Here is a 16,628-nt window from a genome sequence, read left to right on the forward strand (position 1 = left end):
AGATGGTAACAAAACTGCGAAAGGATAAATTTGTTGCTCAAAGACCTCAAAATGATTAAATGTCACGTGGTGTTTTTTACACTTTGCTGTTTTTTTCCTGTCTTTACTCACTCTATTCTATTCTTATATGGATGTTTTGAGGGTGGGCTCTCTAAATATTAATGGGGGAAGAGACAGGGTTAAATTAGCAATTGTTTCAGAATTTCTTAAAATTAAAAAGATGAATGTTTCTTTTTTACAAGAAACACATACAAATAAGGAAAATGAAATTGAATGGGGTATGTGGTGGGAAGGCAAGTTTGTTTTGAGCCATGGGACACATAATAGTGCGGGGGTAGCTATTTTGTTTTCTGCAAACATGAATGTTGATGTTTTAAATGTAGAACAGATTGTTGAAGGTAGATTGTTGTTAACAGAAATTGAGTATGAGGGAACAATGTTTGTGTTTGTTAATGTCTATGCCCCCAATAGTGGTCCTGAGAGGCAGGATATTTTTTTAAAATTAAGAAATGGCATCCAGAAGTATGATGATAGTGTGTGTCTTGTAATTGGTGGGGACTGGAATTGCACAACAGATTTTACAGTGGACAGAAATGGGGAAGAGCCTCATAGTCAATCAAGTAATACACTGTTAAAAGTTATACATGAATATCCATTAATAGATGCATGGAGAACAAGAAATCTCCGCATGAAACAGTATACATGGTTGAAAGTGTGTGACAATAGAATTTGTGGTGCAAGATTGGATAGGTTTTATATGAAAGAAATGTGGAACAATAGAGTAATTGATGCCTGTATTTATCCAAACGGTTTTTCAGACCATCATATGGTTACTTTGGTTTTAAATGTAAAGAAGACACTAAGATCTAATTATTATTGGCATTTGAATGTTAAATTGTTGCATGATGTTTTTTTTTGTGAAAGTTTTAAAGTGTTTTGGAGTAATTGGAAGCTGAAGAAGCCTTTGTTTGAGAATCTGTGTCAATGGTGGGATGTGGGAAAAGCAAATATAAGATTATTTTGTCAGAACTATGCTTTTAATACATCAACTATGGTAAAAACAACTGTAAAAACTTTACAAAAGGACATTGAGTTGTTGGAAAAAAATCTTGTAACTAATAATGAAGGTGTACATTGTGATGTGTTGAAAGGAAAAAAACAAGAACTGAATTCTTTTTTACAAGAGCAGGCCAAAGGAGCATTGATAAGGGCAAGATTTTGCACTATCAAAGATATGGATGCCCCTAGTGCTTTCTTTTTTAATCTCGAAAGAAAATGTGTTAATCAAAAACAAATGTGTCACCTTCGTCGTCAGGATGGATCTGTAACATCAAATCCAGTTGAAATGAGAAAGTTATCAAGAGACTTTTATAAACAGTTATACAGTGCTGAGAGCTGTGATGCTGAAAGTGTTGATGATTTGCTTAAGGAATTACCTCAGCTTGGGGATGAACAGAAAAAAGCACTGGACAATTTAATCACTTTTAAAGAACTTAACGAAGCAATGCGTCAGTTGAATATTGGCCGTTCCCCTGGAATTGATGGACTACCTATAGATTTTTATCAGCAGTTCTGGGAAATAATAGGACAAGATTTTTATGAAGTGTTGTTGGACAGTATAAGAAGCGAAACTCTTCCCATAAGTTGCCGTAGAGCAGTCTTATCGCTGCTTCCAAAGAAAGGGGACATGGGACTTCTCAAAAACTGGAGACCAGTATCTTTGCTATGCTCTGATTATAAAATATTTTCCAAATGTTTATCAAATAGACTTAAACACTGTTTAGACTTGTTGGTTCACAATGATCAAACATATTGTATACCTGAAAGATCTATAATGGATAACCTTTTTCTATTACGGGATATAATTAATAATATAGCTGCAAGCAGCAATACCGGGGCCAAGCGCAAAGAAGAAGACAAGACATGCCAAAATGGCTGGCAGTGTCAGATCAACTGGAGCAATTAGCAATTAATCACGTTTTAAGATGATTTTAAGCAAAAGGCTGAAAATGCATTGTAGTCTGAGAGTGTCAGACCAACTGCAACAATGAACAATTATACAGTTTAAGAAGATTAGGCAAAATGGCTGAAATATCATATATTGAGTCACTGATGATGTAAGTTAATGGTTTATCACTTTTGACCAATAGGTGGCACAATTACGAAATTGATGTGGTGTGGTCAGAATAAGGGAACAATGACACATGCAAAGTTTGATGCCAATATGTCAAAGCATTGTAGAGATACAGCCCCAAGAGTCATTTTGGCATCATGGCTCAACTTCGTCGCTGCGGTTTACAAAAACGGTTTCATCTATTGATGCAAAATCCCTAACTTTTTGTTGACACAGTCTGAAGATGATACGATTCGATTTTGGTGGAAATTGGACAAATGTTTTGAAAAAGTAGGTTTTGATCAAATAAGAACATTGAGGACAGGATGTTTGACCAAATATGGCAAAATTAGTATCTATGTTCTTGGCATGAGCCAATAAATGTATTAAGACCAGTTTCATTAAACTAGGCTAATTTAATCAAAAGTTATTAGCATGTTTGTAAAATTTTTTATAACCTCTGACCACAAGGTGGCACTGCCCCGAAACTTTTTGAGTACCTTCAAAGCATGGTGCGGAAGACATGATTTTTGGACAAACGGTTCAAAAGTTATAAGCAAAAATAGCCATTCTTTGAATCTCCGGACCAGTAGGTGGCGCTACGCCGAAACACTGCATGTTGCCTCAGGTCATGCTTGTGATGACATGTACCAAGATTGGTTTGAATACGATAAAGCGTTGCGGAGATATTGCCTTATGAGTGTTTTTGCAACCGCTACGCAAAATTTGTGTGCGCGTTTATCGAAAATGATTTGACAAATCAACTTGATTTGCAAGATTTTTTGTCAGCATGGTCTGAAGATGATCTGGTTCAATTTTCCTGCAAATCGGACAAACCGTCTAGGACGAGTTGGCAAAAGTAAGTTTTTTGGAAAATTAAAAATGGCGGGGAAATTGTCATGACCGAAAATGACGTCATAGGGTGCAATTGAATCGGCATGAGCCAATGAATGTATTATGACCAGTTTCATTAAACTAAGCTAATTTAATCAAAAGTTATTAGCATTTTTGTAAATTTTGTTATAACCTTTGACCACAAGGTGGCACTGCCCCAAAACTTTTTGAGTACCTTCAAAGCATGGTGCGGAAGAAACATACCAAGTTTCGTAACGATATACTAATGAGTTTGTAAAATATAGCATTTTAGCACATAATTCAAAATGGCCGAGAGCCAAAATTGGCGATATGGTAAAATTGAATATTAAACGACTCGTCATGCCGTCCTGAATCTAACGAGACCACTTTTATGATTTTTGGACAAACGGTTCAAAAGTTATAAGCAAAAATAGCCATTTTGTGTATCTCCGGACCAGTAGGTGGCGCTGCGCCGAAACGCTGCATGTTGCCTCAGGTCATGCTTGTGATGACAAGTACCAAGATTAGTTTGAATACAATGAAGCGTTTTGGAGATATAGCCTTAAGTGTGTTTTTGCAACCACTACGTAAAAATTGTTTGCGCGTTTATCGAAAACGATTTAACGAATCAACTTGATTTGCAAGATTTTTTGTCAACATAGTCTGAAGATGATCTGGTTCAATTTTCGTGCAAATCGGATGAACCGTCTAGGACGAGTTCGCAAAAGTAGGTTTTTCAGTTAATTAAAAATGGCGGGAAAATTATTATGACGGAAAATGACGTCATATGGTGTATTCAAATTGTCTTGAGCCAAGGAATCAGAGGAAAAAAGAATTTTGTTTCTAGCCCTTACGGTTCAAAAGTTATTAACATAAACATGAGTTCAATTTTGGACTGATGGTGGCGCTAGAGGGATTGAGTTAACGACTCCAAATTTGCTATGGTGACATTTCAGACTGTCCTCTATGAGTGTGCCGAACTTTTTACCGTACGGTTCTATGGGCTGCCATAGACTTTGTGGCGGAAGAAGAAGAAGAAGAAGATGAAATATAGCTGCAAGCAGCAATACCGGGGCCAAGCGCAAAGAAGAAGACAAGACATGCCAAAATGGCTGGCAGTGTCAGATCAACTGGAGCAATGAGCAATTAATCACATTTTAAGATGATTTTAGGCAAAAGGCTGAAAAACGCATTGTAGTCTGAGAGTGTCAGACCAACTGCAACAATTAACAATTATACAGTTTAAGAAGATTAGGCAAAATGGCTGAAATATCATATATTGAGTCACTGATAATGTAAGTTAATGGTTTATCACTTTTGACCAATAGGTGGCACAGATTCGAAATTGATGTGGTGTGGTCAGAATAAGGGAACAATGACACATGCAAAGTTTGATGCCAATATGTCAAAGCATTGCAGAGATACAGCCTCAAGAGTAATTTTGGCATAATGGCTCAACTTCGTCGCTGCGGTTTACAAAAACGGTTTCATCTATTGATGCAAAATCCCTAACTTTTTGTTGACACAGTCTGAAGATGATACGATTCGATTTTGGTGGAAATTGGACAAACGGTCTAGGATGAGTTTGAAAAAGTAGGTTTTGATCAAATAAGAACATTGAGGACAGGATGTTTGACCAAATATGGAAAAATTAGTATCTCTGTTCTCGGCATGAGCCAATGACTGTATTATGACCAGTTTCATTAAACTAGGCTAATTTAATCAAAAGTTATTAGCATGTTTGTAAATTTTGTTATAACCTCTGACCACAAGGTGGCACTGCCCCAAAACGTTTTGAGTACCTTCAAAGCATGGTGCGGAAGACATGATTTTTGGACAAACAGTTCAAAAGTTATAAGCAAAAATAGCCATTTTTTGTATCTCCGGACCAGTAGGTGGCGCTGCGCCGAAACGCTGCATGTTGCTTCAGGTCATGCTTGTGATGACATATACCAAGATTGGTTTGAATACGATAAAGCGTTGTGGAGATATAGGCTTATGAGTGTTTTTGCAACCGCTACGCAAAATTTGTGTGCGCGTTTATCGAAAACGATTTGACAAATCAACTTGATTTGCAAGATTTTTTGTCAGCATGGTCTGAAGATGATCTGGTTCAATTTTCGTGCAAATCGGACAAACCGTCTAGGACGAGTTCGTAAAAGTAGGTTTTTTGGAAAATTAAAAATGGCGGGGAAATTATCATGACCGAAAATGACATCATAGGTTGCAATTGAATCGGCATGAGCCAATGACTCTATTATGACCAGTTTCAATATACTAGGCTAATTTAATTAAAAGTTATTAGCATTTTTGTCAAGTTTGTTATATCTTTTGACCACAAGGTGGCACTGCCCTAAAACTTTTTGAGTACCTTCAGGGCATAGCAAGGAAGTCACATACCGAGTTTAGTAACAATATACTAATGCATTTGTAAAATATCGCATTTTTTGACAAAATTCAAAATGGCCGACAGCCAAAATGGCCGATATGGTAAAATTGAATATCAGACGACTCGGCATGCCGTCCTGAATGTAACGAGACCACTTTTATGATTTTTGGACAAACAGTTCAGAAGTTATAAGCAAAAATAGCAATTTTTCGTATCTCCGGACCAGTAGGTGGCGCTGCGCCGAAACGCTGTATGTTGCCTCAAGTCATGCTTGTGATGACATGTACCAAGTTTGGTTTAAATACGATAAAGCGTTGCGGAGATATTGCCTTAAGAGTGTTTTTGCAACCGCTACGTAAAATTTGTTTGCGCGTTTATCGCAAATGATTTGACGAATCAACTTGATTTGCAAGATTTTTTGTCAGCATGGTCTGAAGATGATCTGGATCAATTTTCGTGCAAATCGGATGAACCGTCTAGGACGAGTTCGCAAAAGTAGGTTTTTCGGAAAATTAAAAATGGCGGGAAAATTTTTATGACGGAAAATGACGTCATAGGGTGCAATCGAATCGCCTTGAGCCAAGGAATCAGAGGAAAAAAGAATTTTGTTTCTAGCCCTTATGGTTCAAAAATTATTAGCATAAACATGAGTCAAAATTTGGACTGATGGTGGCGCTAGAGGGATTGAGTTTGAGACTCCAAATTTGCTACGGTGACATTTCAGACTGTCCTCTATTAGTGTGCCAAATTTCACAACTTTTTACCATACGGTTCTATGGGCTGCCATAGACTTCGTGGCGGAAGAAGAAGAAGAAGATGAAATATAGCTGCAAGCAGCAATACCGGGGCCAAGCGCAAAGAAGAAGACAAGACATGCCAAAATGGCTGGCAGTGTCAGATCAACTGGAGCAATGAGCAATTAATCACGTTTTAAGATGATTTTAAGCAAAAGGCTGAAAATGCATTGTAGTCTGAGAGTGTCAGACCAACTGCAACAATTAACAATTATACAGTTTAAGAAGATTAGGCAAAATGGCTGAAGTATCACATATTGAGTCACTAATAATGTACGTTAATGGTTTATCACTTTTGACCAATAGGTGGCACAGATACGAAATTGATATGGTGTGGTCAGAATAAGGGAACAATGACACATGCAAAGTTTGATGCCAATATGTCAAAGCATTGCAGAGATACAGCCTCAAGAGTAATTTTGGCATAATGGCTCAACTTCGTCGCTGCGGTTTACAAAAACGGTTTCATCTATTGATGCAAAATCCCTAAATTTTTGTTGACACAGTCTGAAGATGATACGATTCGATTTTGGTGGAAATTGGACAAACGGTCTAGGATGAGTTTGAAAAAGTAGGTTTTGATCAAATAAGAACATTGAGGACAGGATGTTTGACCAAATATGGAAAAATTAGTATCTCTGTTCTCGGCATGAGCCAATGAATGTATTATGACCAGTTTCATTAAACTAGGCTAATTTAATCAAAAGTTATTAGCATGTTTGTAAATTTTGTTATAACCTCTGACCACAAGGTGGCACTGCCCCAAAACGTTTTGAGTACCTTCAAAGCATGGTGCGGAAAACATGATTTTTGGACAAACAGTTCAAAAGTTATAAGCAAAAATAGCCATTTTTTGTATCTCCGGACCAGTAGGTGGCGCTGCGCCGAAACGCTGCATGTTGCTTCAGGTCATGCTTGTGATGACATATACCAAGATTGGTTTGAATACGATAAAGCGTTGTGGAGATATAGGCTTATGAGTGTTTTTGCAACCGCTACGCAAAATTTGTGTGCGCGTTTATCGAAAACGATTTGACAAATCAACTTGATTTGCAAGATTTTTTGTCAGCATGGTCTGAAGATGATCTGGTTCAATTTTCGTGCAAATCGGACAAACCGTCTAGGACGAGTTCGTAAAAGTAGGTTTTTTGGAAAATTAAAAATGGCGGGGAAATTATCATGACCGAAAATGACATCATAGGTTGCAATTGAATCGGCATGAGCCAATGACTCTATTATGACCAGTTTCAATATACTAGGCTAATTTAATCAAAAGTTATTAGCATTTTTGTCAAGTTTGTTATATCTTTTGACCACAAGGTGGCACTGCCCTAAAACTTTTTGAGTACCTTCAGGGCATAGCAAGGAAGTCACATACCGAGTTTAGTAACAATATACTAATGCATTTGTAAAATATAGCATTTTTTGACAAAATTCAAAATGGCCGACAGCCAAAATGGCCGATATGGTAAAATTTAATATCAGACGACTCGGCATGCCGTCCTGAATGTAACGAGACCACTTTTATGATTTTTGGACAAACAGTTCAGAAGTCATAAGCAAAAATAGCAATTTTTCGTATCTCCGGACCAGTAGGTGGCGCTGCGCCGAAACGCTGTATGTTGCCTCAAGTCATGCTTGTGATGACATGTACCAAGTTTGGTTTGAATACGATAAAGCGTTGAGGAGATATTGCCTTAAGAGTGTTTTTGCAACCGCTACGTAAAATTTGTTTGCGCGTTTATCGCAAATGATTTGACGAATCAACTTGATTTGCAAGATTTTTTGTCAGCATGGTCTGAAGATGATCTGGTTCAATTTTCGTGCAAATCGGATGAACCGTCTAGGACGAGTTTGTAAAAGTAGGTTTTTCGGAAAATTCAAAATGGCGGGAAAATTTTTATGACGGAAAATGACGTCATAGGTTGCAATGGAATCGTCTTGAGCCAAGGAATCAGAGGAAAAAAGAATTTTGTTTCTAGCCCTTATGGTTCAAAAGTTATTAGCATAAACATGAGTCAAATTTTGGACTGATGGTGGCGCTAGAGGGATTGAGTTAGAGACTCCAAATTTGCTACGGTGACATTTCAGACTGTCCTCTATTAGTGTGCCAAATTTCACAACTTTTTACCATACGGTTCTATGGGCTGCCATAGACTTCGTGGCGGAAGAAGAAGAAGAAGAAGAAGAAGAAGAAGAAGATGAAATATAGCTGCAAGCAGCAATACCGGGGCCAAGCGCAAAGAAGAAGACAAGACATGCCAAAATGGCTGGCAGTGTCAGATCAACTGGAGCAATGAGCAATTAATCACATTTTAAGATGATTTTAGGCAAAAGGCTGAAAAACGCATTGTAGTCTGAGAGTGTCAGACCAACTGCAACAATTAACAATTATACAGTTTAAGAAGATTAGGCAAAATGGCTGAAATATCATATATTGAGTCACTGATAATGTAAGTTAATGGTTTATCACTTTTGACCAATAGGTGGCACAGATACGAAATTGATGTGGTGTGGTCAGAATAAGGGAACAATGACACATGCAAAGTTTGATGCCAATATGTCAAAGCATTGCAGAGATACAGCCTCAAGAGTCATTTTGGCATAATGGCTCAACTTCGTCGCTGCGGTTTACAAAAACGGTTTCATCTATTGATGCAAAATCCCTAACTTTTTGTTGACACAGTCTGAAGATGATACGATTCGATTTTGGTGGAAATTGGACAAACGGTCTAGGATGAGTTTGAAAAAGTAGGTTTTGATCAAATAAGAACATTGAGGACAGGATGTTTGACCAAATATGGAAAAATTTGTATCTCTGTTCTCGGCATGAGCCAATGACTGTATTATGACCAGTTTCATTAAACTAGGCTAATTTAATCAAAAGTTATTAGCATGTTTGTAAATTTTGTTATAACCTCTGACCACAAGGTGGCACTGCCCCAAAACGTTTTGAGTACCTTCAAAGCATGGTGCGGAAGACATGATTTTTGGACAAACAGTTCAAAAGTTATAAGCAAAAATAGCCATTTTTTGTATCTCCGGACCAGTAGGTGGCGCTGCGCCGAAACGCTGCATGTTGCTTCAGGTCATGCTTGTGATGACATATACCAAGATTGGTTTGAATACGATAAAGCGTTGTGGAGATATAGGCTTATGAGTGTTTTTGCAACCGCTACGCAAAATTTGTGTGCGCGTTTATCGAAAACGATTTGACAAATCAACTTGATTTGCAAGATTTTTTGTCAGCATGGTCTGAAGATGATCTGGTTCAATTTTCGTGCAAATCGGACAAACCGTCTAGGACGAGTTCGTAAAAGTAGGTTTTTTGGAAAATTAAAAATGGCGGGGAAATTATCATGACCGAAAATGACATCATAGGTTGCAATTGAATCGGCATGAGCCAATGACTCTATTATGACCAGTTTCAATATACTAGGCTAATTTAATCAAAAGTTATTAGCATTTTTGTCAAGTTTGTTATATCTTTTGACCACAAGGTGGCACTGCCCTAAAACTTTTTGAGTACCTTCAGGGCATAGCAAGGAAGTCACATACCGAGTTTAGTAACAATATACTAATGCATTTGTAAAATATCGCATTTTTTGACAAAATTCAAAATGGCCGACAGCCAAAATGGCCGATATGGTAAAATTGAATATCAGACGACTCGGCATGCCGTCCTGAATGTAACGAGACCACTTTTATGATTTTTGGACAAACAGTTCAGAAGTTATAAGCAAAAATAGAAATTTTTCGTATCTCCGGACCAGTAGGTGGCGCTGCGCCGAAACGCTGCATGTTGCCTCAAGTCATGCTTGTGATGACATGTACCAAGTTTGGTTTAAATACGATAAAGCGTTGCGGAGATATTGCCTTAAGAGTGTTTTTGCAACCGCTACGTAAAATTTGTTTGCGCGTTTATCGCAAATGATTTGACGAATCAACTTGATTTGCAAGATTTTTTGTCAGCATGGTCTGAAGATGATCTGGATCAATTTTCGTGCAAATCGGATGAACCGTCTAGGACGAGTTTGTAAAAGTAGGTTTTTCGGAAAATTAAAAATGGCGGGAAAATTTTTATGACGGAAAATGACGTCATAGTGTGCAATCGAATCGTCTTGAGCCAAGGAATCAGAGGAAAAAAGATCAAATAAGAACATTGAGGACAGGATGTTTGACCAAATATGGAAAAATTAGTATCTCTGTTCTCGGCATGAGCCAATGACTGTATTATGACCAGTTTCATTAAACTAGGCTAATTTAATCAAAAGTTATTAGCATGTTTGTAAATTTTGTTATAACCTCTGACCACAAGGTGGCACTGCCCCAAAACGTTTTGAGTACCTTCAAAGCATGGTGCGGAAGACATGATTTTTGGACAAACAGTTCAAAAGTTATAAGCAAAAATAGCCATTTTTTGTATCTCCGGACCAGTAGGTGGCGCTGCGCAGAAACGCTGCATGTTGCTTCAGGTCATGCTTGTGATGACATATACCAAGATTGGTTTGAATACGATAAAGCGTTGTGGAGATATAGGCTTATGAGTGTTTTTGCAACCGCTACGCAAAATTTGTGCGCGCGTTTATCAAAAACGATTTGACAAATCAACTTGATTTGCAAGATTTTTTGTCAGCATGGTCTGAAGATGATATGGTTCAATTTTCGTGCAAATCGGACAAACCGTCTAGGACGAGTTCGTAAAAGTAGGTTTTTTGGAAAATTTAAAATGGCGGGGAAATTATCATGACCAAAAAATGACATCATAGGTTGCAATTGAATCGGCATGAGCCAATGACTCTATTATGACCAATTTCAATATACTAGGCTAATTTAATCAAAAGTTATTAGCATTTTTGTCAAGTTTGTTATTTCTTTTGACCACAAGGTGGCACTGCCCTAAAACTTTTTGAGTACCTTCAGGGCATAGCATGGAAGTCACATACCGAGTTTAGTAACAATATACTAATGCATTTGTAAAATATAGCATTTTTTGACAAAATTCAAAATGGCCGACAGCCAAAATGGCCGATATGGTAAAATTGAATATCAGACGACTCGGCATGCCGTCCTGAATGTAACGAGACCACTTTTATGATTTTTGGACAAACAGTTCAGAAGTTATAAGCAAAAATAGCAATTTTTCGTATCTCCGGACCAGTAGGTGGCGCTGCGCCGAAACGCTGTATTTTGCCTCAAGTCATGCTTGTGATGACATGTACCAAGTTTGGTTTGAATACGATAAAGCGTTGCGGAGATATTGCCTTAAGAGTGTTTTTGCAACCGCTACGTAAAATTTGTTTGCGCGTTTATCGCAAATGATTTGACGAATCAACTTGATTTGCAAGATTTTTTGTCAGCATGGTCTGAAGATGATCTGGTTCAATTTTCGTGCAAATCGGATGAACCGTCTAGGACGAGTTTGTAAAAGTAGGTTTTTCGGAAAATTAAAAATGGCGGGAAAATTTTTATGACGGAAAATGACGTCATATGGTGCAATCGAATCGTCTTGAGCCAAGGAATCAGAGGAAAAAAGAATTTTGTTTCTAGCCCTTATGGTTCAAAAGTTATTAGCATAAACATGAGTCAAATTTTGGACTGATGGTGGCGCTAGAGGGATTGAGTTTGAGACTCCAAATTTGCTACGGTGACATTTCAGACTGTCCTCTATTAGTGTGCCAAATTTCACAACTTTTTACCATACGGTTCTATGGGCTGCCATAGACTTCGTGGCGGAAGAAGAAGAAGAAGAAGAAGATGAATAATAACAAGCAGCAATACCGGGGCCAAGCGCAAAGAAGAAGACAAGACATGCCAAAATGGCTGGCAGTGTCAGATCAACTGGAGCAATGAGCAATTAATCACGTTTTAAGATGATTTTAAGCAAAAGGCTGAAAATGCATTGTAGTCTGAGAGTGTCAGACCAACTGCAACAATTAACAATTATACAGTTTAACAAGATTAGGCAAAATGGCTGAAATATCATATATTGAGTCACTGATAATGTAAGTTAATGGTTTATCACTTTTGACCAATACTTTGACCAGTTACGAAATGTATGTGGTGTGGTCAGAATAAGGGAACAATGACACATGCAAAGTTTGATGCCAATATGTCAAAGCATTGCAGAGATACAGCCTCAAGAGTAATTTTGGCATAATGGCTCAACTTCGTCACTGCGGTTTACAAAAATGGTTTCATCTATTGATGCAAAATCCATAACTTTTTGTTGACACAGTCTGAAGATGATACGATTCGATTTTGGTGGAAATTGGACAAACGGTCTAGGATGAGTTTGAAAAAGTAGGTTTTGATCAAATAAGAACATTGAGGACAGGATGTTTGACCAAATATGGAAAAATTAGTATCTCTGTTCTCGGCATGAGCCAATGACTGTATTATGACCAGTTTCATTAAACTAGGCTAATTTAATCAAAAGTTATTAGCATGTTTGTAAATTTTGTTATAACCTCTGACCACAAGGTGGCACTGCCCCAAAACGTTTTGAGTACCTTCAAAGCATGGTGCGGAAGACATGATTTTTGGACAAACAGTTCAAAAGTTATAAGCAAAAATAGCCATTTTTTGTATCTCCGGACCAGTAGGTGGCGCTGCGCCGAAACGCTGCATGTTGCTTCAGGTCATGCTTGTGATGACATATACCAAGATTGGTTTGAATACGATAAAGCGTTGTGGAGATATAGGCTTATGAGTGTTTTTGCAACCGCTACGCAAATTTTGTGTGCGCGTTTATCGAAAACGATTTGACAAATCAACTTGATTTGCAAGATTTTTTGTCAGCATGGTCTGAAGATGATCTGGTTCAATTTTCGTGCAAATCGGACAAACCGTCTAGGACGAGTTCGTAAAAGTAGGTTTTTTGGAAAATTTAAAATGGCGGGGAAATTATCATGACCAAAAATGACATCATAGGTTGCAATTAAATCGGCATGAGCCAATGACTCTATTATGACCAGTTTCAATATACTAGGCTAATTTAATCAAAAGTTATTAGCATTTTTGTCAAGTTTGTTATATCTTTTGACCACAAGGTGGCACTGCCCTAAAACTTTTTGAGTACCTTCAGGGCATAGCAAGGAAGTCACATACCGAGTTTAGTAACAATATACTAATGCATTTGTAAAATATAGCATTTTTTGACAAAATTCAAAATGGCCGACAGACAAAATGGCCGATATGGTAAAATTGAATATCAGACGACTTGGCATGCCGTCCTGAATGTAACGAGACCACTTTTATGATTTTTGGACAAACAGTTCAGAAGTTATAAGCAAAAATAGCAATTTTTCGTATCTCCGGACCAGTAGGTGGCGCTGCGCCGAAACGCTGTATGTTGCCTCAAGTCATGCTTGTGATGACATGTACCAAGTTTGGTTTGAATACGATAAAGCGTTGCGGAGATATTGCCTTAAGAGTGTTTTTGCAACCGCTACGTAAAATTTGTTTGCGCGTTTATCGCAAATGATTTGACGAATCAACTTGATTTGCAAGATTTTTTGTCAGCATGGTCTGAAGATGATCTGGTTCAATTTTCGTGCAAATCGGATGAACCGTCTAGGACGAGTTTGTAAAAGTAGGTTTTTCGGAAAATTCAAAATGGCGGGAAAATTTTTATGACGGAAAATGACGTCATAGGTTGCAATGGAATCGTCTTGAGCCAAGGAATCAGAGGAAAAAAGAATTTTGTTTCTAGCCCTTATGGTTCAAAAGTTATTAGCATAAACATGAGTCAAATTTTGGACTGATGGTGGCGCTAGAGGGATTGAGTTAGAGACTCCAAATTTGCTACGGTGACATTTCAGACTGTCCTCTATTAGTGTGCCAAATTTCACAACTTTTTACCATACGGTTCTATGGGCTGCCATAGACTTCGTGGCGGAAGAAGAAGAAGAAGAAGAAGAAGAAGAAGATGAATAATAAATATAGCTGCAAGCAGCAATACCGGGGCCAAGCGCAAAGAAGAAGACAAGACATCCCAAAATGGCTGCCAGTGTCAGATCAACTGCAGCAATGAGAAATTAATCACGTTTTAAGATTATTTTAGGCAAAAGGCTGAAAATGCATTGTAGTCTGAGAGTGTCAGACCAACTGCAGCAATTAACAATTATACAGTTTAAGAAGATTAGGCAAAATGGCTGAAATATCATATATAGAGTCACTGATAATATAAGTTAATGGTTTATCACTTTTGACCAATAGGTGGCACAGTTACGAAATGTATGTGGTGTGGTCAGAATAAGGGAACAATGACACATGCAAAGTTTGATGCCAATATGTCAAAGCATTGCAGAGATACAGCCTCAAGAGTCATTTTGGCATCATGGCTCAACTTTGTCACTGCGGTTTACAAAAACGGTTTCATCTATTGATGCAAAATTCCTAACTTTTTGTTGACACAGTCTGAAGATGATACGATTCGATTTTGGTGGAAATTGGACAAACAGTCTAGGATGAGTTTGAAAAAGTAGGTTTTGATCAAATAAGAACATTGAGGACAGGATGTTTGACCAAATATGGCAAAATTAGTTTCTATGTTCTCGGCATGAGCCAATGACTGTATTATGACCAGTTTCATTAAACTAGGCTAATTTAATCAAAAGTTATTAGCATGTTTGTAAATTTTGTTATAACCTCTGACCACAAGGTGGCACTGCCCCAAAACTTTTTGAGTACCTTCAAAGCATGGTGCGGAAGACATGAATTTTGGACAAACAGTTCAAAAGTTATAAGCAAAAATAGCCATTTTTTGTATCTCCGGACCAGTAGGTGGCGCTGCGCCGAAACGCTGCATGTTGCCTCAGGTCATGCTTGTGATGACATATACCAAGATTGGTTTGAATACGATAAAGCGTTGTGGAGATATAGGCTTATGAGTGTTTTTGCAACTGCTACGCAAAATTTGTGTGCGCGTTTATCAAAAACGATTTGACAAATCAACTTGATTTGCAAGATTTTTTGTCAGCATGGTCTGAAGATGATCTGGTTCAATTTTCGTGCAAATCGGACAAACCGTCTAGGACGAGTTCGCAAAAGTAGGTTTTTTGGAAAATTAAATATGGCGGGGAAATTGTCATGACTGAAAATGACGTCATAGGGTGCAATTGAATCGGCATGAGCCAATGAATGTATTATGACCAGTTTCATTATACTAAGCTAATTAAATCAAAAGTTATTAGCATTTTTGTCAAGTTTGTTATAACTTTTGACCACAAGGTGGCACTGCCCCAAAACTTTTTGAGTACCTTCAGGGCATGGAGTGGAAGTCACATACCGAGTTTAGTAACAATACACTAATGCATTTGTAAAATATAGCATTTTAGCACATAATTCAAAATGGCCGACAGCCAAAATGGCTGATATGGTAAAATTGAATATCAGACGACTCGGCATGCCATCCTGAATGTAACGAGACAACTTTTATGGTTTTTGGACAAACGGTTCAAAAGTTATAAGCAAAAACAGCCATTTTTTGTATCTCCGGACCAGTAGGTGGCGCTGCGCCGAAACAGTGCATGTAGCCTCAAGTCATGCTTGTGATGACATGTACCAAGTTTGGTTTGAATACGATAAAGCGTTGCGGAGATATTGCCTTAAGAGTGCTTTTGCAACCGCTACGTAAAATTTGTGTGCGTGTTTATCAAAAACGATTTGACGAATCAACTTCATTTGCAAGATTTTTTGTCGGCATGGTCTGAAGATAATCTGGTTCAATTTTTGTACAAATCGAATGAACCGTCTAGGACGAGTTCACAAAAGTAGGTTTTTCAGTTAATTAAAAATGGCGGGAAAATTATCATAGCGGAAAATGACGTCATAGGGTGCAATCGAATTGTCTTGAGCCAAGGAATCAGAGGAAAAAAGAATTTTGTTTCTAGCCCTTATGGTTCAAAAGTTATTAACATAAACATGAGTCCAATTTTGGACTGATGGTGGCGCTAGAGGGATTGAATTAGAGACTCCAAATTTGCTATGGAGACACTGCAGACCGTCCTCTATAAGTGTGCCAAATTTCATAACTTTTTACCATACGGTTCTATGGGCTGCCATTGACTTCGTGGCGGAAGAAGAAGAAGAAGAAGAAGAAGAAGAAGATGAAATATAGCTGCAAGCAGCAATACCGGGGCCAAGCGCAAAGAAGAAGACAAGACATGCCAAAATGGCTGGCAGTGTCAGATCAACTGGAGCAATGAGCAATTAATCACGTTTTAAGATGATTTTAAGCAAAAGGCTGAAAATGCATTGTAGTCTGAGAGTGTCAGACCAACTGCAACATTTAACAATTATACAGTTTAAGAAAATTAGGCAAAATGGCTGAAATATCATATATTGAGTCACTGATAATGTAAGTTAATGGTTTATCACTTTTGACCAATAGGTGGCACAGATACGAAATTGATGTGGTGTGGTCGGAATAAGGGAACAATGACACAAGCAAAATTTGATGCCAATATGTCAA

General features: G+C 37.8%; 1 protein-coding gene across 1 annotated transcript in view; it reads left to right on the top strand.

The window, feature by feature from the left end:
• Positions 1-358: 358 nt before the first annotated feature.
• The window catches only part of LOC307134783 (leukocyte elastase inhibitor-like), a gene marked incomplete at both ends in the record, with an annotated part of 52,607 nt that continues 36,337 nt past the window's right edge, over positions 359-16,628 (top strand). The window contains one exon of the mRNA XM_079830780.1: positions 359-398. Coding sequence (XP_079686906.1) covers positions 359-398 — 40 coding nt within the window. The remainder of the gene's footprint in view (positions 399-16,628) is intronic.

This window comes from Gobio gobio (genome assembly GCF_949357685.1).
Source record: "Gobio gobio genome assembly, chromosome: 12".
In the NCBI taxonomy this organism is placed as follows: Eukaryota; Metazoa; Chordata; class Actinopteri; order Cypriniformes; family Gobionidae; genus Gobio; species Gobio gobio.